This window comes from Callithrix jacchus, chromosome 12 (genome assembly GCF_049354715.1).
Source record: "Callithrix jacchus isolate 240 chromosome 12, calJac240_pri, whole genome shotgun sequence".
Classification (NCBI taxonomy): Eukaryota; Metazoa; Chordata; class Mammalia; order Primates; family Cebidae; genus Callithrix; species Callithrix jacchus.
The window spans coordinates 116,365,227-116,387,633 of record NC_133513.1 but is presented as its reverse complement, the minus strand read 5'-3'; the positions used below and the strand labels follow the sequence as shown (position 1 = coordinate 116,387,633).

At 39.7% G+C, this 22,407-nt stretch overlaps 2 protein-coding genes across 14 annotated transcripts in view; one reads left to right on the top strand and one right to left on the bottom strand.

Moving 5' to 3' along the window:
• The window catches only part of ACADSB (acyl-CoA dehydrogenase short/branched chain), a 46,966-nt gene extending 42,147 nt beyond the window's left edge, over window positions 1-4,819 (bottom strand). For all 4 annotated transcript variants that reach the window (XM_078346712.1, XM_078346711.1, XM_035269377.3 and 1 more), the window contains exon 1: window positions 4,736-4,819. Coding sequence is in view for 2 of the 4 variants with exons in the window: in XM_078346711.1 (XP_078202837.1) it covers window positions 4,736-4,777 (42 nt within the window). In the remaining 2 variants the exon portion in view is untranslated. The remainder of the gene's footprint in view (window positions 1-4,735) is intronic.
• A 191-nt stretch (window positions 4,820-5,010) lies between these two features.
• Window positions 5,011-22,037, top strand: IKZF5 (IKAROS family zinc finger 5). 10 transcript variants are annotated; one of them, XM_035269380.3, is made up of 5 exons: window positions 5,011-5,125; window positions 6,601-6,751; window positions 14,209-14,374; window positions 16,671-16,853; window positions 18,157-22,037. In XM_035269380.3, the coding sequence occupies exons 3-5, from the start codon at window positions 14,242-14,244 to the stop codon at window positions 19,098-19,100; spliced, it is 1,260 nt and encodes a 419-aa protein (XP_035125271.1). In that variant the 5' UTR covers window positions 5,011-5,125; window positions 6,601-6,751; window positions 14,209-14,241; the 3' UTR covers window positions 19,101-22,037. The 10 variants fall into 10 exon arrangements, with proteins under 10 accessions (XP_035125271.1, XP_078202845.1, XP_035125270.1 ...); XM_078346719.1 differs by having other exon boundaries at window positions 14,209-14,845; XM_035269379.3 differs by having other exon boundaries at window positions 14,196-14,374.
• Window positions 22,038-22,407: the final 370 nt, after the last annotated feature.

The following is a 22,407-nucleotide window of genomic DNA, read 5'->3' as shown; positions in this document are numbered from 1 at the left end:
GTTTTTAGACAAGGTGGCATGAGGAACAACAACAAGCAACACGACAATATAGGCCCAAGACAGGGCGCTTATGCAGGAATCCCAGAAAGACTCTCTGATGGCTGCCAGGGAGAGGGTCTTTATGGTTACTCAGGCTTCCTAGCACCAGAAAGAAAGCTGATGGAAGAAAAAGATATGTTTGCATGTGCTAAGAAACTGCCGTTTCTATGTTGATGAGTAGTAAGCATGATCAATTCCTGTGTTTCGGTAACTAAAAGGGCCCTTCTCCAGGGCTGTGGGCAACCCTGTCTGGCCAACACCCATGTAGGAATTGGCAGGAGAAATCCATGCTTGCTTCACTCTGTGACTCTAGCTTCCCAGACTGGAGAAGCCAGAACCGCTTGGCAGCTATGAGCAATTCATTGCTATGAGAACAAGGATAAACTTAACCCCTTAACATGACAGGGACGTGCCATCTGAACCCATTCCAAACTTCTGCAAAATTGTTACATCAGCTATAGTGGCATGTTATTTCTTAGACGAGCTGAGCATATTCCTACCTCTATACCTTTGCATGCAAATCTCCTTGCCCTGGAGTCCGTGCCCCTCTGCTGCTTTACCTGAAGTTCCTCTTTCTTTGAATGGTGACTTCAAGCCCCATCTCCTGTAAGCACACCTGCCCATACTATTTATTTAGCATTAGCAACATGCTACCCTCTACTGTCCTAAAATTCATTTTTAGCACAGATACCCTACCTCCCCAATTAAAAATGTAATTTTTTGATGTCAAGAACCCTGTTATAAACTTACAGATCCCCAAGACTTATCTATATACTTTGCATAAGGCAAAGATACCCTACCCAAAATTATTGGTAATGTGTTCTGCCTATATTAATAGCTAGTGTTGTCTAGGCACAGTGGCTCATACCTGTAATCCCAGCAATTTGGGAGGCCAAGGCGGGAGGATCACTTGAGTCTAGGAGTTTGACACTGCAGTGAGCCATTATCTGCATTACTGCACTCTAGCCTGGGTGAGAACACAAGATCCTGTCTCTAAAAAACTAACTTAATTTAAAAAATAGCTAATGTTTACTGTGTTAGTAACCAGTAAACATTAGGAGCTGTTTTAAGTACTTAAGAAAGGTTATTATGTGTCAGCTGCTCTCAGTTCTCAGGCTAAGAGGTTTGTCATTCCATAGAAAAAGGCAAGAAGGTGAGAGAGGGTAAGAGAAGTTGAGAAATGAGGGAAAAGAAAGAGAGCAAGAGAAGGCCAAAGTTGTCCTTTTATGAGGAACTCATTCTCTCAAAAGCAGCATTAATAATTTATAAGGCCAGTTACTCTATGACCCAAATACTCCCATTAGGCCCCACCTCTCAAAACCTCTGCACTGGGGATCAAGCTTCCAACACATGAATTTTGGGAGACACATTCAAACCATTTGTGCTCTTTCTACCTAGATGCCAAATACATGTCCAGAAAAAACAGTTCTGATTTTGTGGAAGAGCAAAAAGTTGAACAACAAGAACTGTATATATTTTGGCAGCTACTATATGGCAGTTGTTCAGAGAATTAATTGAACAAGAAATCACTCCAAGGATATTTTCCAAGAATTACTTCTTGGCTGGGTGCAGTGGCTCATGACTGTAATCCCAGCATTTTGAAGGCTGAGGTGGGAGGATCGCTAAAGTACAGGAGGTAGAGACCAGCCTGGCCAACACAGTGAGACCTCATCTCTACAAAAAACTTAAAAAATTAGCCAGGTGTAGTGTCACATGCCTGTGGTCCTAGCTCCTGGGGAGGCTGAAGTCAGAGAATCACTTGAGCCCAGGAATTCAAGGTCACAGTGAGCTATGATCATGCCACAGCACTCCAGCCTGGGCAACAGAGTAAGATCCTATCTCAAAAAAAAATCATCTCTTAAAAGATATCAAGCGGCCGGGTGCGGTGGCTCACGCCTGTAATCCCAGCACTTTGGAAGGCTGAGGCAGGTGGATCACGAGGTCAAGAGTTCAAGACCAGCCTGGCCAAGATAGTGAAACCCCATCTCTACTAAAACTACAAAAATTAGCCAGACACAGTGGCAGGCGCCTATAATCCCAGCTACTCAGGAGGCTGAGGCAGGAGAATAGCTCAAACCCAGGTGGCAGAGGTTGCAGTGAGCCGAGATCACACCACTGCACTCCAACCTGGGCAACAGAGTGAGACTCCGTCTCAAAAATAAAATATAAAAAAGATATCAAGCTACCTAAAAATGCTTTGGAAACACATTAGGGTTACCTACACAGTTAACACATAGGCTAACAGCAAGGTCCCCAATTCTCCACTAATTGGGTTGCTTAGACCAAACGGACAGGGCAGTTCTAGTCCATTTGAAGGACTAGGAAGGACCTTCTGAGAAGGCAGGGGTAGGCTTTAACCTTTAGGCCAGTGTTGAAATCTGTTTGTTGTGTATCTTGGGAACACTGGTTATTTCCCAAGTTCCCCGTTTGCAAAATGAAGCCACTAATACACCTACTTCAGATGTTTACAGGAAGAGTAAATAGGGTCATGGATGTAAAATGCTGTCCCTAGTCTACAGTAAGTGAGTAAATGCTAGCTCTCCATTTGCCTCTGGATAGAAACCAAAATTAGCCCTACCTTTCATTTCTACCGCTCCCTGCCACTTGTGCCCACAGCAATCTACCTACACTGTGGCAGTAGGAAACTCCAAAGCACTTGACCTTCAATGGCTCCTCACGATCCAAAAGGATCAACCCCCAATTCCCTAAAATGGCCTCAGTCCCCTTTTGTTGCAATTTTCCCCCTCCTAAACTCTAACCCAGCTTCCAAATGGAAGCTTATCACTTCCCCAATGGTCCTTCTGAATCCACACACAGACTGTAGCCCCTTAGGATCTGTTCCTCACCTACATGATATGAAGTTAGCTGCATATAATTCTAAGCTCTCCACTAAAAGATAAACTTCTTGAAGTAGAGTGTTTAACTGATTATGATATCTGCCATAGCACACAATGCTTTGTACATGGCAGTGAGAGCTGACATTTAACAAGAGCTGACTACATGCTGAGTACTATTCTAAGTGCCTTACACGAACATATGAACTCATTTAATTATCACAACAATTTTGGAATAGGCACAATTATTCTCTCCATTTACAGATCAGGAAACCAAGACCCAAAGCAAAACCTGTCCAAGGTTATACGCCCAGGGAGTGAGAGGGTCTGGGTTCAGACCCAAGCAGCCTAGCTGCAGAACCCACGTGCTTAACCACGGTGCTACAGTCAACATTCAATCCATTTAGCTAAGTTATGTAAAAGAGCTTCAAAAACTATAAAGGACTATAAGCCACAATAAACCAAAAGTGCAAACAATATAGGTTTTTGATATCTCTAAGAAGGAGAAAGAGTATATGAAGGTTTAGTTTAGAGTCAGACCAGAGTTCCAAAACCAGCTCTATCACTTTTGATCTGTGGTCAAGTTATGAATCTTTTCAGCACCAACCTCTGAAAGTTTAATCTGCAAGATTAAACTACTTGTGAAAATGGATATGAGCATTGAGATGACTCAGGTAGAGATGACTCAGGTAGAACAGAACGTGCCTACCAAATATAAGTGGTCAATAAATTTTGGCTCGAAAACAGAGTCGAATTGTAAAACCAAGGAAACCTTCTTTTGTAAGTTATTAACCAACAATTATAAACAGCATTAAACAATCATCATAAGGACATGACTTTACGATTTTTTATTGCACTTCAGGCCTGTAAAACAGTCAAATAACATTAATTATCTCTAGTAAGAAAATAGGTGAGAGTCCCGCCTGTGGGCATAAGACTGAAACAGCAGTTGGAAAGCCGACTCATTAAAGCGAATGCAAAGGAAATATGAAAAGCACAGGCAAGCAGTGGGAAAACTGCCAGTGAAGTGTACTGACAAACACAAGTGTATCCTAATGTGTATGTTCTGGAAAGCATGCTATATAATCGGTCCAAGGGGTGAAGAGCAGAGACGTTTAACACAAGGACTGTTAAAGAACCAGCATTTTGTGTAGGATCAGAACTAAGCACAACAGGAGGCTGATTTCAGCTTAAGTTCATGGAAGAGGGACCAGCACCGGCTCCCCTGGGCTGCGGTGAGTCTATCCACGGAAGATACCCAGGCTCAGACATGAGGTAAGGGGCAGAGCTGGCTGGGAAGCCTGAACAACTCTGAAGTCCCTTCCTACCTTTGAGCAGGTCGCAGAAGGGAGGACTTGGAGACAACCTGCTCAGAAAGAGACTGGGCCTATTTTTAACAATCTTTTCTTGCGGGGGAGGGGGTGTGAAATGTAATCACTGGGGAAAGGTGGGTTAGGGCATCAGGGAGGTAACACCTGTGCAAAATGCACCCAGACATCCAGAGACTGAGACTCCGTGGCTCTCAGGACCCAGCGGCCTGCAAAGGACATTTGCCGACGCAGACCTCCGACTCCACTCAAGGTGCCTGCTTCGCCAAAGCAGCTTCTAGACAGCCCCCGACCCCCTGCCACCAGTTGCCGCCCCCAGCCCTCTCTAGAGAAGCGGAGGTCAGCTGTGCCAGAGGCCCGAAGGGGGTCGGGGTCGTGGGATGCCCGCGGGTAAAGGGTCTGAGGAAATGGGCCCAGGACGTGGAGCGGGGCTCAGGCCGGCGCCCCGAGGCCGGTTAGAAGGCTTTGCCAGCTGCAATGCAAGGGGCCAAGGTCGCCCTGGGCTCCCAGGACGCCAGCCTCGAACGCACTCACCAGTCTGCTGTCGCGCAGCAGTCGCACTGCCAGGCCCTCCATCCGCGCCACAAGCAAGATAGATAAAAATCTGCTCAGCGCCTCTGGGTCGCTAGTCAGCGCCAGAGATAAACCGGAGCAAGGCCCCACCCATTCAGTACCCGCCCCGCACACACCTACCTTAATCCCCACCCCCTGCTGCCTACGGAACCTCAAGAGAGACAAACAGGCCCCTCCTCGCTTTTGCCTTCCGCCCTGCTCACGCGAGACTTGAGCAAGGCGGGGGGCGGGAAGGTAGTCGGAGACACAACAAATATGGCGGCGGCGACTGCGACGGTGACGAAGACGGCGGCGGTGGCGGCGGCGGCGTTGAACAAGGCGGTGGGGTTTATTCGGTGCGGTTGTCAGGAGGTAAGTAGCAGGCTGCCGGCTCCTACGGCGGCAACGCGGCGGGACAGGGCGGATAAGAAGGAGAAGCTGAGGCGAGTGTTGGGTTCGCGGCGGGCGGGCTGATCCGGCCGGAGACTCAGTTCAGCGGAGGGACGGGCGTGGTCGCTATGCGGGCAGGTGATGGCCCGGAACCTCCCTAGCCGGAGCGTGGTGGGTAGCGGCGCCTATGGCCGCGAGAACCCCGAGGGAGCGGGTTCTCCAGCTGTCGGCGCCGTCGAACAGGAGCTATGAGGCTTCGAGGCAGGGACTGCTGCCTGACTCTGACAGGTGGTTGTGCGGGAGGCGTCCCGAGGTTTGCGTCTTCTCGGGGTCCCAGGGGCTGGGAGTCAGCCCGGGCGCGGGTCTCCTAGGCGTTTCGAATCCTGGCGAGGATGACGCGCGGAATCCTGGTTAGGCTGCTGCCCCGACGCCAGTCCCGGGCTGCTCGTTAGGAGAAGGACGTTTAATGTCTTTAATGATCCTGCCAGGAACCGTTTCTACTGCATGGACACTTATTTAAGGAGCATGTGAGATTTGGGAAGGATATTATAGTAAATAACTGTTCAGGTTCATACGGGATTTAGATCTCTGGATCAACTGTGTGGAGTGCGAGCAGCCAAGCCTGGCGTGCTCCATAACTGGATCTGAAGCTAAACGAGTTCTAGCAAACACTAACCACGTGGCCTACTTAGAGTCCCCTTGGTGTGCTGGTCAGAGCCCGAAAGAGGTGTGACAAGCAGGAAAAGAAATAAAGGTGGCTCAAATTGTGTGATCTGAGGAAATTCAGTTTTGAAAGAACAGAACTTATTTAAACAACTTTTTTTTTTCACTTCTGAGCTAACAATTTTTAAAATTCAATTTAATTTTGATTTATGTCGTGTTTTTCACACAGCTAGAGGTTATTATTATTGATGAGCGTTCGTTACAGTGAATTGAAATGTCTGGTGTTATTTTCCTCTAGCAGTACAGGATGTTTTCCAAGAAAACCTTAACTGTTTTGTGTTGTGATAAAGAGGATAAGAAAGATGGGATTCAGCCCATATCGGGTGTGCTTTTTTTTTTTTTAAAGCCCTTTCCCATTTCCCTACATAGGACTAATGCGTTGTTTTTATGCAACCGTAGCTGTTCAGCAGTATTAAGCTTGACCGTTTTTGAAGTGTACTGTGACAAAATGAAGTTAGTAACTTAAATTTAGAAAGACATTAAAAATCTTGCCAAAAACGAATCCACCAATGAAAAAAACGGTAGTCACACCAGCACTTTATTTTTTGGTGATTCTGTGGAGCTTCTGCTGAAGTGAAGCTACTGCTTTGTTCTTTGATTATCCATCTTTCAGCTGATGGTAATAAGATTGGCGTAAATTATTATCTGATTCAACCTGTAGATGCTAATTAAATTTTTATCCTAAAGGTTTCGATTTGTGGTATGCGTTTTCTTTTTTTTTTTTGTCAATGCAGATCTCTGTATGGCTTTTCAATTTTAGTTGAAATTCTCTCTCCATGGCCTTTTGGAGTCCTTTGCTGTATCTCCAGAGTAAATTTCAATTACTCTACATTTCATCAATGTTGGAGTGGCAAGAAAAAGGAGGAACTGATTTGGGGTGAAGAGGTTAGATTGTATAATTTCTTTTCTGGATTTTTTCAACATGGTTTTACTTGTGTTTTATTTTTATGTTTTGATTTCTGATTTCTGAGAGCCTCATAATTTCCCTTTTTCCCTCAAGAGTTTTCAGAACAAGAGTTCTGAAATCAGGAATTGTGTTCTAACTGTTTTCCAAGGCCCATGTTACTCCATAGAAACCAATCCTTATTTGTCAGCCTTCTCTATTTATATGTGTTCTATAGCAGAGTAAATCTCAGTGACCATAATTATTAGGCTGTGGAAGTAAACACATCTATTGAACTGTACTCACTTCATGTGTATAGGCCTGCCTAACCCATACATTATTGCGTAAGTTAGTTGCTAATACTGTATTCTTCATTATGGTTAGTAACCCATGAGAAGACTTCTCATGAATGCTAGATGAACGAAACCTATCCTGCTGTTCCCTAATCATGTTCTCAAAATTCTCCCACAGTTTATAAAAAAGATAGAAGGAAGATAGATTAGAGAGCCTCTCCTCTGGTTGTTTCATAGTTGTGAATGCCTTCTAGTTTGCATCTCAATACCTGTGTTTTAAATTATTAGCTACTGGTTAAGAGGTTGGGGGAGGTGCACATATATAATTGTGTGTGTGTGTGTGTGTGTGTGCAAGTATATATGCTTGTATTGACCAACAACTTCCCATTTGTGAGACTGAAAAGAAAGATCAGAGGACTTCATATAAAATAAATCCTTTATCAGAAACCAAGGAATATCAGAGATTATCTTAAATTACCTGCTTGAGGTAGAGGTTTTCCTGTCTTTGGGATATCAAAGCTTAATTTTCATATACCTCTCTTTCCCCTACTGGCTTGCATAGCCTCTGGTTGTTTTCTAAAAGCATTAATTTTAAGCTTTGAATGATAATTTGGGGGAAGCTACTGGCATGACAATACTTTAGGTATACCCTAGCCAGTTTCTATGTAGATATGCACCTGTACCCCATGACATTCTATACTAAATTCAACTTAACTTTAATCAGAATAATCACAGGAAGGACTTGGGAATTTTGCTATATCATAAGGAATGATCATCATAAAGTATGGGAATATTGTTCTCTTTGGTTGATATGATTAGATATCTTAGTTCAGGTTGCTATAATGAATTACCATAGACTGAGTGGTTTAAACAAACATTTCTCACAGTTCTGGATGCTGAGAAATCTTAAGATCAAGGTGCCAGCAGATCAGGTGTCTGGTGAGGGCTTGCTTTCTGGTTATTTCCTCTCATGGCAATGAGCAGAGAAGAAGCAAGATCTCTGGATCTCTTCTTACAAGGCACTTGTAATCCCATTTGGAGGGCTTCACCTTTATAACCCAGTTTTCTCTCAAAGGTCCCAGCTCCAGAAACCATCAAATTAGGGGTTAGAATTTCAACATATCAGCTTTTAGGGACATAAACATTCAGTCCGTGACAATACAAGCGGAAAGAGTAGATCTGAGTTGTAATATCACCACCCAAATCTATAATAAAACTGGAGAATACTTAAGTATATTTCTTGTTCAGATGACATGATATTACACCTTGAAATTTTGTGTAAAGTAAGTCATTTTTTGGCTAACAGACTCCAGAGTATTGAGTTCATGCCCAGTATCAGAAAGATGCCACTGCAAAAATTACAATTTGTGGATTTTTCCAAAGTATATTTTGTTACATTTACAAAGGTTTTAGAATTTATCAATGCCTTAGAGGCATCTCTGGGTATCAGTTTTTGGAGTTCCTAGATTAAACTTTGAGACCTGAGACTGATGATAATTACATTAAAGACAGGAAAATGGTTCAGATGGAAAAACTTTTATTTTCTTTCTATAAGAGGAAGTCTTCTTTAGTTGCATTTTTTTTTTTTTTAAGTAGAAATGAGGTCTCGCTATGTTGCCTGGACTGGTCTTGAACTCCTGATCTCAGGCAGTCCTCTCACCTTAGCCTCCCAAAGTGTTGGGATTACAGGCATGAGCCACCATGTCCAGACTAGTTTCATAATTATTAATATTTTTCAATTTATTGTGCTTAGAAATACTGACTTGAGATGCAGAAAGCTGAGTTTTGAGCCCAAGACTCTGCTTTGCTTTAGGCACCTTTCGTTCTTACGGGTCTATAGACCGGGGCTCTGAAGCATCCGTCATGCCCTGTGTATATGGACATAGGGAATAGAGGCCATACAGGTCAAGTAGGCACAAAAATTCTTAGGGATGAAATGACATCTGATTTTTAAATCATGACAGGATGTTTAAGGTTATAAAGGGTACTAATATATTTATAATTCTAATTTAAGAAGAGTATATTTTCTTCATGTTTGCAATGTTACAGTGTTATCTTCTCTATTTCATAGGCATTCTTTTTTTTTTAAAGTTTATCCCGCATTATGGTTGAAAAGCAGCATACAATTTATGGCAGGGAACACAGTGAAGTTTATAATGTGACAATGTGATAATAGCCGAGACTGTCAAAATATGTCAGCCATCTTCTGTAATTAGGCTCATTTGTGTTCTTAAACTTGAGATGCGTGTGTAAAAATACCATTTTCTTCCGCTTGCTTTCTGGCAGTCTCCTGTGTTTTTCCTGCACTGTCACATGTTGTACGGTTGCAGTGTTATGCTTTCTAATTAAGATTTGGTAAGGTTTATCTTGCTTCCCGAAGCCTGTCAAAGTATATTCAGACATTTTCCAGTGGAAATGTATCAGTTTTCATGTGAACTGATTGGCAAGAAGTGATGCTGAGTTGCAATGTAAATCCTGGGATTTCTTTCTTAATTACAGCTTTTATAATTAGAACACAGACAATCTATAGGGCTATCCAGCTTTTACAGATTAAAAAAAGTGTTTTCCTGGATCTTATTCTTGATAGTATTTTTTACTGGAATTGACTAGCTCACATTTTCCCACCAAGGGAAAATTTAAAGGACAGATAATCAGTAGAATCAACTGTAGGCGCAGAACAAATAGTAACACAATGATAAACAGAGAACCTGTTCAAATAAACATGATAAGATGGGGAAAAAGGAACTGAAACAAGTATGTTCAAAAGCCAACAATAATCCTTAAGATTCAGAAGGTTGGGCCAGACTAAAGCAAGTGGTTTAAAGAGGTGGGTGGCCTATACGTATAATATGCAGACATGAGTTTGAGAAATTGTAAAATGATTTGTAAAGTTGCAAATTGGGATTGAGACTAAGGTGGAACATGTTTGTTTCATTGTAACTAAGGAACAAATAGATGCTCAGTATATCCTCCAACCAAGCTAATGAACTGATAGAAAAAGGGGAATAACTGAATCAGTAGCAGTGAGAATTTAATCCAAGTTATAACCATTGTTTTTTTGTTGTTGTTTTTTTTTTTGCTGCAGAAATAATTATGAGAAAAACAGCTACCATTTTCTGATAGCCTACCATATGTGATACATGTCACAGTATACTTTATGTATACTTACCTATAAAACTTAAGATAGTACTGCAAGTTGGATTATGATTCCATTTTACAAAATAGAAAATGAAGGCTGAGAGAGGTCCCTCTTCATAGTCTTAAAGCGAGAGTTGGTTTGACCTACTACCAATATATAGTTGTCCCTCTCTGTATCCAGTAGGTACTGGTTCCAGGACCCCCTGTAGATACCAAAATTTGTGGGTTCTCCAGTCCTTTATATAAAATGGCGTAGTATTAGCATATAAACCACAATCTCATCTTTTTATATACTTTAAACTCTAGATTCTTTATAATACCTAATACAATGTAAATAGTTATACTGTATTGTTTAGGGACATATGACCCCCCCCCCCAAAAAAAGTGTGGGAAACTCCATCTCTACTAAAAATACAAAAAAAAAATCAGCCAGGTATGGTGGCAGGCACCTGTAATCCCACCTACTCTGGAGGCAGAGGCAGGAGAATCACTTGTACCCAGAGGGTGGAGGTTGTGGTGAGCTGAGATCGCATCATTGCACTCCAGTCTGGTCAAAAAGAGTGAAACTCTGTCTCGGAAGAAAAAAACAAAAAAAAAAGGAAGAAAAAAGTCTGTACACGTTCAATATAGATGCAACCATCCATTTTTTTCAAATGATTTTGTTTTGCAGTTGGTTGACTCAACAGATGACAGAACCTGTGGATATAGAGAGCTGACTGTAATCAGTTTATCCAGAGGATAGATTTTCAGTAGCCTCAACTTTCTAGACACTTTTCTAAAAAAATAGGCTTTTCTACCTGAAAAGAAGTAGTAATACTAATAAGTTTTTAAAGCCCCCTGGGTAGCTTGTAAGGGAGGAAAGGAACAATTCACAAGTATTGCATTAAGAAAAGTCAGAATTCAGTTATCTCTAAGTCATTATTTGGCTAAATGTGTTTGGAATAAAGAACAGATTAGATATGAAGAGAAGAGACAAGAAGTATGAAAATAAGATATATCAGTCTGAAGCTAGGAAACAGGGAAAACAACAGCCCTGTGTTACTAATTGAGTGGTTGTAAAGTATGATAATTCATATTAGTGGTATGTCAAAGGTTGGTCTATTTCCAGTAGATTCCTAGTTAAGTCAGAGTAGAAGTTTTGATTCTTAAAATGTTGGACATATTTTTGTAAATTGGAAAATCTGCTTTTGTGGAACCCCCCTCATTCCTCAACCCTGCAGTTCTGCCATTTAAAAAGTTAGGCTGAAAAGGATCAATAACAGTCTATTATTGAAGAAGATAAACACAGCTGGGGGGACTTAAATTACTGTGATAGCAAGACTTCTTATTAAGACTCTCGGGTATGGCTGCAAGGACAGATAGGCCAGTGGAGCAGAATAGAGAATCCAGAAGCAGAGCCACTACATGTAACCACTTGACTTAAAAAAGTAACATTGGAGCTTAGTAAAGAAAGGCTGATCTGTTAGGTACACACTGCTGGGACAGTTGGCTGTCTCTTTGGGAAAAAATGTGCTTTGACTCTTACCTCATACCATACACAAAACGCAAGTCCAGATAAAAATATGAAAGGTTAAAAAAAAAGCATTTAGAAAAAAGTATAGAACATCTTCAAGTAAGATGTAGGCATTGATTTCTTAACTAGGACACAAACAACTCTAAATAAAGGATAAAAATGAGTAAATAAACTGTACTACATTAAGAACTTCTGTTCATCAGATATTATCATTAAGAAAGTGAAAAGGCAACCACAGTGGGGGAAGATACTTAAGACACACTATCCTAATAAAGGGCTCGTATTATAAAGCATTTTTACATACTAGAAAAAGACAACACAATAAAAAAATAAAAGGTATAAGCAGACATTATACAACAAAGGGTATAATGTGTATGGTCTAAGTGGCTAATTAGCATATATTAAAAAGTTTACATCTTCATTAGTCATCAAGGAATGTAAAATAAAACTAACGTGATAACCACCACACACCTACCAGAATGGCTAAAATGAAAAAGGCAAACAGTGCCCAAGTATTGTCAAGGTTGCGGAGCAACAGAACTCGTTTATTGCTAGTGGGCATGTAAATTGCTATAATCACTTTGAAAATCTATTTGGCATTATCTAAAACTGAATATATGCACGCCTTGACCCAGCAATTTCACTCCTGTACAAACAACAGAAATATGTATATAATCAAAAATCATGTAGTGATACGTCAATAGAAACTTTATTCACAACAACCAATTATGGGAAATTACCCCAATGACCTACAAACCGTGTAAGTGCTCAATTAGTTGTGGCGTGGTCATACAACAGACTACAGCAGTAAAAATGAGCTAACTTCAGTTGCATGCAACAATATGGATGAATCTTAAAATTATAATGTTGAGTGACAGAAGCCAGTCAAAGGTTCATAGTGAATGATTTCATTTAAATAAAGGTAAGGAACAGAATTTACAGAGTCAGAAGTCAGGACCATTGTAACCCTTGCTAGGGCAGAGGGTCCTAGCATTGGAAGGGTACACGAGGCGGGCTTCTAGGGTGCTGGCAACCTTCTATTTCTTGATCGTAGTGCTGATTTTATGGATGTGTTCATTTTGCGCCAATTCATTGAGCTCTGCCCTTATGATTTATGGGCTTATCTGTCTATGCACAAGACATGGAGAATAAGTTAAGCATATATGCTGAAAGTAATTTTTTAGACACCTACCACTGGCTGGAAGCTTTTTTGGATGGAAAAGTATTCATTAAGTAGTTTGAGCTTAGAAAAAGAAGATATTACCCTAAGGATATTTACCAAAGAATCGTAGTTATTTGCATAAAAATGGATTTTACTGGAAGAAAAGATCTTTTGTGTCCCAAGTGCTAGACTTCCTCATCTTATTCTTACTGGAAAACTTGGGCTCTTTTATTTGTGGATTTGGGCCGTAAACCTGTGTGAAGACCAGCTTTTGATTGCAGAACCCACAAGAGACTTTCTGTCTGTAGACCAGCGGCAGGGATTTTCTTTTCTTTTTTTTCCTTCCTAGTCTTGGAGTGAATAGGATGATAAGTAGTAGAGGAGGTGATTTGGATATTTCTAGAGCGGGTTGGGAAGCTAAGGCCTATAGGTCGAATCTGGCTCAATGCCTGTTTTTATAAAGTCTTATTGGAACATAGCTGCACCCATTTGTTTACATATTGTCTATGGCTGCCTATTGTAGGTGACTGCTTACAGTGACACAGTTGAGTAATTGCAGCAAAGATGAGCATGGCTTGCAAAGCCTAAAATATTTACTATCTGGCCCTTCATAAAAACTTTGCAATCCCTAGTTCTAGACCACTTATTTGTAGACTACCTGTTCATGTGAACACGAGGTCTTGCTGGTAGTCACTAGCTGCATGCAGCTAGTTCTATTTAAATTAATAAAACTGAAAACTCCAGGCATTGGTATTAGCCAAATTTCAGGTGTCTCAGTAGCTATATGTGGCTAGTAGCAACTGTGTAGGACAGCACAGATAAGAAACATGTCCATCATCCAGAAAAAAGTCTCATTTTGTCTCCCAGGATGGAGTGTAGTGGTGCCATCAGAGCTCACTGCAACCTTGACCACTCAGACCCAAGCAATTCTCTTACCTCAGCCTCCTGCGTAGCTGGGACCATAGGCATGTGCCATCATACCCAGCTAATAAATAAATTGTTTTGTAGAGATGGGGTCTTCCTATGTTGCTCTCCAGCCTGTTTGGCTGCTTTATTGTTGTCTCGTGCTATTTCTTTAATCTGAACTTGTTTTCTGTTTTTTCTGCCTTTGAAATTTCTTCCCATCCTCTATGACTAAGTTTGACCCCCAATTTATATTTAAGTATTAAATATATTGACTTTTTACCATTTTGTGTATGTCTTTGTTCAACTTCCCGTTTGTAAGATACTCAAAGGCAGGCGCTATGTTTTCTCTTGCTTTGTATAATGTTTTGCACAAAGTAGTTTTTGTCATGTTTACTGTGTACTAGATCTCCCTAAATAGTGTAAAATTATTTCAGTTTTTTTTTCTAGGTATAACAAACTGTAAACGTTAAAAGAGCAAAGATGGGTGAAAAAAAACCAGAGCCTTTGGACTTCGTGAAAGATTTTCAGGAATACCTGACTCAGCAGACCCATCATGTGAACATGATTTCTGGATCAGTTAGTGGGGACAAAGAAGCAGAGGCTCTTCAGGGAGGTAGACTCATTTTAATACTACTAAATAATTCACTTTTTATACAATGTGCTATGATTGTGTGTAGCTGTTCCTGTGAAGACCACTGCACATTAATGTGAATCATTCTGTTTTTTTCTAGAAAGACACAGGGCATTTTTTCCCTTTCTTTAAACATAACAGACTTTTGCTGGGGAGTGCTTAACATGGTTTGAAGATGCATTATGGTCTTGTTGGAAGGTTAGGGGCTCCAAATACCTTTCCTGTCCTCCAGTTTTTATGAGCTGACATTAGACACAAGGAACACAAAGGGATTGGAACATCAGCTTCACTATACAAACCATTAGGCCATCAGCAAATGTGGATTCCACCTGAGACCAAAATAGGGGTTTCCGTTTCTTCTCTCTTAAAATGAAGAAAGGGCTGACCATGTTTACCTATCCAAGAAGAGGAATGAAAATAGAGAAAGTGGTGACCTCCTTGAGCCTGCTGGAGGTAAATTTTGTCTGATTTGCTTGCCACAAAAAAACTGGAATTTATTCCCAACATAGCTCAGAGATCAGCAAACTGGAGCCTGTGGGCCTCATCTGGACTGCTGTTTTTGTATGACCTGTAAGCTAAGAATGGTTTTTATATTTTCAAAGTGTCAAAAAAAGAATAATGTCATGATATGTGAAAATTCTGTGAAGTTCAAACTTGAGTACACAAATGTATTTGAAACATGTATATGCTCACTTGTTTATGTATTTTCTGTAGCTGTTTTTGTTTGTTTTGCTAAAACAGCAGAGTTGAGTAGTTGTGTTAGAGACCATACAGCCTACAAAGCCTGAAGTATTTACTATCTCATACCTATAGAAAAAGTTTGCTGACCCCTGAACAACATAGTCTGGGTAGGGCCTTGTAATCCAGGGACTGGCAGCAGGGACCAGACATCACCTGGGAGCTTATTAGAAATACAAAACACCAGACACTACCCCAGATCTGCTGAATTATAATGTGTGTTATTTTAATAAGATCCCCCAAGTAATTGATATACACATAAAATGTGATAGTCACTGGTTTGGGAAAACAGTGGGAGAGAGGAAGATACTGAAACTTGTCCCTCTAATGCTGTGTAGCCCTCTGGGATATTGGACTTGTCTCAACCAGCAGAATCACTTCTAGTGAGGAGGGAGGAACTGGTGGAGCAGGGGGCTTGAATTGTGCATGCCCACTGTTACCTCCTGAGATGGAGTAGAAGACCTTTTCCCATGAAGCTGTAGGAACGGAAGTTTCCCTCCTAACACGCAGATTCCCAAACAGGATTCAAGAGTCCAGGGTTGTAGTCCCAGTCATTTGCTGATTTTCCTGATTATGAGCACCTGTCTTTTCAGCTGCTTTTGTATAAGTAAGTAGTTAGATGAGATCAAAAGCAAACAGCCAAACATCATCTTTTAGCTCTGAGATTGTTAAAACCCTAACCTTCAGAGATATCAGGGATGGTACTTTCCTTTATGTGCTATATTAGAATTTTAAGATCCTAAATGGATAGAGATCTAGAACACACGTACAAACAGTGGGGTGTGGAAAACTTACTCACTGCTTCAGACTAAAAAGAAGGTTTTGGAGATTCTTGGACTGCCAGCTACAGCTGTAGAAATGGCTAGGGTGATGAACACCTGTGTGTGACTGTGCCATCACTCTCCAGTGAATCTCTTCATTCCCCTTCCTCCTCACCTGTTTTCTTCTTCAAAAATATGTGAAGAACTAATACAATGGTATGTGTTAGTAATATGAGTAATTTTTTTTTCTTTTTTTTTTTTTTGACACAGAGTCTTGCTCTGTTGCCCAGGCTGGAGTGCAGTGGTGCAATCTTGGCTCACTGCAACCTCTGCCTCCTGGGTTCCAGCAATTCTCATGCCTCAGCCTCCTGAGTAGCTGGGACTACAGGTGCACACCGCCATGCCCAGCTAACTTTTTTTTTTTTTAGTAGAGATGGGTTTTGCCATGTTGGCCAGGCTGGTCTTTAACTCCTGGCCTCAAGCTATCCCCCGACCTCTGCCTCTCAGAGTGCTGAGATTACAGGGGTGAGTCACAGCACCTGGCCTTGTGTAAGTAATTTGAGATCCCCCCCCCATAAAAGGTTCTCAGAATATAATACAGAATGTATTACTGTGTGTGTATAAAATTAGCCTCAGTGCAAAAAGTCTGTTAAAAAATGGATTTAACTTTTGTGGGAAGTGAACTGTCAATTTATAAGATTTTCAACCACTTAAAATTGAAATGCTAAATTGAGTTGATTCAGAGATGCATAATTTCTTTTGCTCTGCTTTGTTTATAGCTGGAACAGATGGTGATCAAAATGGACTTGATCACCCATCTGTTGAAGTTTCCCTGGATGAAAACTCAGGAATGTTAGTAGACGGGTTTGAAAGGACCTTTGATGGAAAGCTCAAGTGTCGGTACTGCAACTATGCCAGCAAAGGAACAGCCCGACTTATTGAACACATCAGAATCCACACAGGTAATGGAAAGACAGCTGGAAAAGGCATTTCTATGAGGGCAGGAGAGGGGCCAACGAGGGCAGGTTGGTTTTTATAGAAGTAGTTTTAATATTCAAAATGTTTATGTAAAGTTTGAATAAATGAGGAAGTTACTCCATTTTTACAAAGCAACAGTGTGACAACATACAAACAGCGCAGAAGTGCAGCCCTTTGTAGAACTCGTTCCTTAGCCATGTTTCTTTTGTGATCCAAATAATCTCTCAGCATCTATCTGCTTCTCAGATTGGGAAGGTTAATGCCAAAGCACTGTGATGTGATAAAATGTTTTAATCTTTATCCTATTAGATTTCAGTTGCAGAAAGGGGAAAAGTTTCAGAAAGTATACAATTGCAGATGGTACTGCTAATCCCAGATCTCTCTTTAGCTGTCCCTTCTGAGAAACTTTCCCAACTGCATCTGCTCCTGCCCAACACCAGGTCACATGTCCTTCCTGTGTGCTTCACGGCATCCAGTGCTTATTCACCACATCACCGTGGCCTGAGAGCCTCTTCCGGACAGGGATTGTGACAGGACCATCTTCGTACCCCAGAGCCTAGGGGGGTATCTGACACATACTTATTAGATTAATGACTCTAAATCTCCTATTCTAAATGTTTATTTCACATAATTGGGCCGTCTTCAGTTAACAGCATTAACTGTAATTGTTCCTTCTGGCAGCTGAAGAGTAGGAAGATGGAGAAGCAGCACTAGCAATTTTGAAGGGATACTTTGCATAACTCAGACTAGCAAGCCCATTTCAATTCTGAGCTTTGGTATAAGGACTTTTCAAAAAGCTTTTTTTGTATTTTTTTTTTCCTGTGAGGAAAGGGTATTCATATGTGTGTGTGTGTGTGTGTGTGTGAATATGAGTGTTTGTATATAAATGTGTACATGAATATATAACTCAGACATACTTTTAATAAACTCATTATCATGTAAAACTATTACTAGAATATTTTTTTATCACCAAAAACCAGAATATTACTAGAATATTTCCATTGTGCTTTTTTTCTCTCTAAATGCATTCGAAGCCATAACAGTTTTTATACTGTATTGACTAATACAGTATTAGTGCATATCTCAAGTTGTTGCTGATGAGTTATTAAGCTGTGTTTTTGTTTGTGGGTTTCTTTACAAATTTTAAGACTCTCATATAGTATGCGAATATGAATTTCTGAAAGCATTTTCTTTTTGCTCAGTGTCCAAATCCAATGAATGGGCAAGCGAAACTTTCCATAAAGGAACTAATCTTATAGTTTCTCCATCATTTTTCTTTTGAAACAGGTGAAAAACCTCATCGATGTCACCTTTGTCCATTTGCATCTGCTTATGAGCGTCATCTGGAAGCCCATATGCGTTCTCATACTGGAGAAAAACCATACAAATGTGAATTATGTTCCTTCCGCTGCAGTGATCGAAGTAACCTGTCCCATCATCGAAGGCGCAAGCATAAAATGGTACCAATTAAAGGTACTAGGTCTTCCTTAAGCAGCAAGAAAATGTGGGGGGTTTTACAGAAGAAAACAAGCAATCTGGGCTATAGCAGAAGAGCACTAATCAACTTAAGTCCACCTTCCATGGTGGTTCAGAAACCAGACTACCTTAACGATTTTACCCACGAAATCCCAAATATCCAGACTGACTCCTATGAAAGTATGGCAAAAACCACACCAACTGGTGGCCTTCCAAGGGACCCCCAAGAACTCATGGTTGATAACCCTTTGAATCAGCTCTCAACTCTAGCAGGGCAGTTGTCCAGTTTGCCACCTGAAAACCAAAACCCTGCATCCCCTGATGTAGTTCCCTGCCCTGATGAAAAACCTTTCATGATTCAGCAGCCCTCTACCCAAGCAGTAGTTTCTGCCGTATCAGCAAGTATTCCTCAGAGCTCCTCTCCCACAAGCCCAGAACCTCGGCCGTCCCATACTCAAAGGAACTATAGCCCAGTGGCAGGTCCCAGCAGTGAGCCAAGTGCTCACACAAGCACTCCCAGCATAGGGAACAGCCAGCCCAGCACCCCAGCACCAGCCCTGCCAGTCCAGGACCCTCAGCTTCTGCACCACTGCCAGCACTGTGATATGTACTTTGCAGACAACATCCTTTATACTATTCATATGGGATGTCATGGGTATGAAAATCCTTTTCAGTGTAATATATGTGGATGCAAATGTAAAAACAAGTATGATTTTGCCTGTCATTTTGCAAGAGGGCAGCATAACCAACACTGATTGAAAATAGTCATGTTTTACTTAGTTTTGCTGTTTTGTTTTTTGTTTTTGTTTTGGTCATCTAATAAGGTGTCTGCTAATTTAAGGTTTATACATTATATTTATAGAATATAAATTTGACAGTAGAATAAAATATATATTTTTTTCCACAGAAATCTGGTCAGGGTCATTTATATATTAGAACAGTTAGACACATTGGTGTCTCTATTTTCCTTTCCTTTAGACATTGGAGAATTGGAGTGCAGTCATACTCTTACAAGGTGTTCATTGGAATTTCTCACATTTATGTAAAACTTCAAGGCTTTTCCATACGTTTGATGTTTCAATATACATTGAACTAGATGTTAATTCTGTCATATTTTAAAATGATAGAATAAATTACTTTTTTTTACAGAATTTATTACTACTCATTTCAGTGTTTAGTAGAGAAATTGCCTTAAAAATTGCTGTTAATTGAAATACTATTTAGTTCACATTTCTTAAGTTGAATCAGTAGTTTCATTTCAACTGATAATAGTAAAGCTATTTCAGTGTAGTAAATTTTTCTTCTTTCCACAAGGGGAAATGTAAAACATTTAAGACTTGAAATTGAAAACTGTTTTAATATTTAAAATAACTTGTTTATTCAATGTCTAAACACATGTCAGTTTTCCATGGGATCTTTATTTTCACAGGTAAATACACTAAAGTGCTAGATAGCTTTCCCCCTCCCAGTTTGACTTTAAATCCTTCATTCTGACGTGATTACTGTTAGTGAGGTTGATGACTATAATGAGAATATCTTATTCTTCCGATTCCTTTGATGACCAAAGAGGTAAAGTGGAAGTCATCCTTATAATTATTAAAATGGAGTCCTCCAAACAAATTTTGGAAGATTCCTTTTTCTTACTTCAATTTATTGCCCATAATTTCCAAGAAAACGTGGGTATAGAAACACATGAGAAAATGTGATAGTGAAGGCATATTTACAAAAATGAGAACGTGTCCAAAATGGATTCTTGTCTCTTCAGAATTAGCCATTTAAAATATTTTCTGTGAATGCAAATTGTAATTCTTACTTGCAGTTTTACCAGTCTTCGTGTACAGTGACAAAACTGTGTAGAATCTACATCATCGCCTTAGTAAGAAAGGATAAAAAGGTGTGGAAATGAATATAAAATGCATCTAAATATGACATTGAATTTGTTTATAAAAATAAGACTTAATAAATATAGAGTAATTCATTTTGAATAGTAGGCTGTTGTTTTTATATTGTGTAATAACTCACGTACTCTGAAGAGAGCTTGGTCAAACAATAAAATACATTGTTACTAACTTGGTTTCTGTGTACTTTGCAAAAATTCTATTTTTAATTCTGTTCATATATTGAATGTGCTCCTAATTGGCATCTTAAAGAGAATATTAAGCATCTATTAACCAAAAGGACCTCTACTCTTACAATAAATGAGAGGGAAGTAATGGTGGTATGTACCCACAAAAACCCTAAGTGCCAAGTTAATGGATCCTCTGCCTTCCCTTTCAAATGCTAGAAAGCCATTGTAATGAGTTCTTGCAGTTTAGCATCCAGTCTAAGCTACTGCATTGTTTAAAGAGCAGCCTCAAAGACAGTTTCTCCAAACTGTGATTCTCTTTGTCAAGTCTTGTACTTTAAAATTCTACAGTTCTGTTTCACTGTTGCTTCAATCACTTACTGCTCAGAGCCATTTTACTGCAGCAGTTTCCTAGTGTGTGACTTGGCTTTAGTATCTATCAGTTGCCAGAAAGAAACAGGTTGTCATTTGGAAGCTTTCATGGTTTCCTTTCCCCTCATTTTATTCTTTAGATAAAAACAGTACCCCAAAATGGAAGACGAACATTTTTATGAAGCAAAGAGAAAACTCCCTTGTTAAGACCAGCTTATTAACTCTGTATTCTCAGTCAAATGCATTTTTTTCTAACAACTAAACATGGATGTTTTGAAGGTGCATTCTAATTTAAACATGGAACAGATTTTTTTCATAATTACAAACTAGAATGTAAAATTATAATTTTGCTTCAACTTAAAAGAGCACAGTTGATATCCCAAAGGTGTTGATGTTGAGAAGCTAGTTATTCTAAATGCACTAAAATTTTTGAGGTAAATCTACCTTAGAAGCTTTTTTGGTATTGTATTTTTAAAAATATTTAGATTTTATTTAAATTTCTTGTGAGTTAAATTCTGTATTTGGAAAGATGTTCGTGTCTTCCCCTCTGTATTGAATATCTTTCTCATTTTTAAGCAAATATTTTATAGAAATGAGTTGTTGGGAAGAGTTTAACATGCACTATTTATAGTACTTTGCTGTTAACAGGCAATGTTCTGAAACTAAATTTATTTTTGTTCAGTGAACATAAGTTTAGATTTTTAAAGCTGGTAGATAATTTATCTCCACTAATATTTTTTTAAGAAACTGTGAAGAGATTAACAGGAAATAATTTTATTTCAGATTTTACTAATGTAGTATGTAGCTACAACTTCTTGAAATTCAAGTGAAGGCTAGACTTTTACTTTGAAAAAATTCTACTTGGTGTTTCCAGGGCTATTTCATTTTAGAAATAACTGTTTGCCATTCATCTGCAAAAACTGGACAAGGGGAATATTACAAAAAACATTCAGAAATAAACCTCATTTTAAGTTCTGCAAAATATTTATCGAATGTTATTAACTTTCATTCTGCTAAAGACATTTTCATTAGTCTCACAGGGTATATGCTTTCTAGAACTTGTTTTTGTTAACGTGCTTTGATGTAAAGAACATTCTGTATGCAAAACATAACCTGCATTATGGTTGTAAAATACACTATATTGTTGAGGGATTCCGGGAAGCAGTTTAATGCTGAAATAACCGTATCTAGTATGCAGTTCATATTGTCAATGAAGCTTTGCTTTTGTAATAAATAAAAAAGACTTTCTAATGACCTTGATTTTTCTTCTTTTGGAAAACAGGATCAAATTAGTGCTTTAGTAATTGTCTCTAGTAAAATGTTAAAGAAATAGATTTTATTGTTATAGTGCTTTGAATTTCTAAAATGTCTTAACCTGAGAAGATCTATCATGAGTTAAAAACCAGAAGAGCTCCATACATCCGTAACTTGTCTCCCTCCTAGTTTCCTCTTTTTATTCAAGATCTATTTGACTTGACTCCTGTCCCCCAATCCCTACCCTAAGTGTTCTGGCACATGAGGAAGGCCGCCTCTGTGCTTAATTATCCACATCTCATCTGACAAGTGACTGACTCACTTCAGCATTATTAGCCTAGAAAACCAATTGTAATACAATGCTGTTGTTT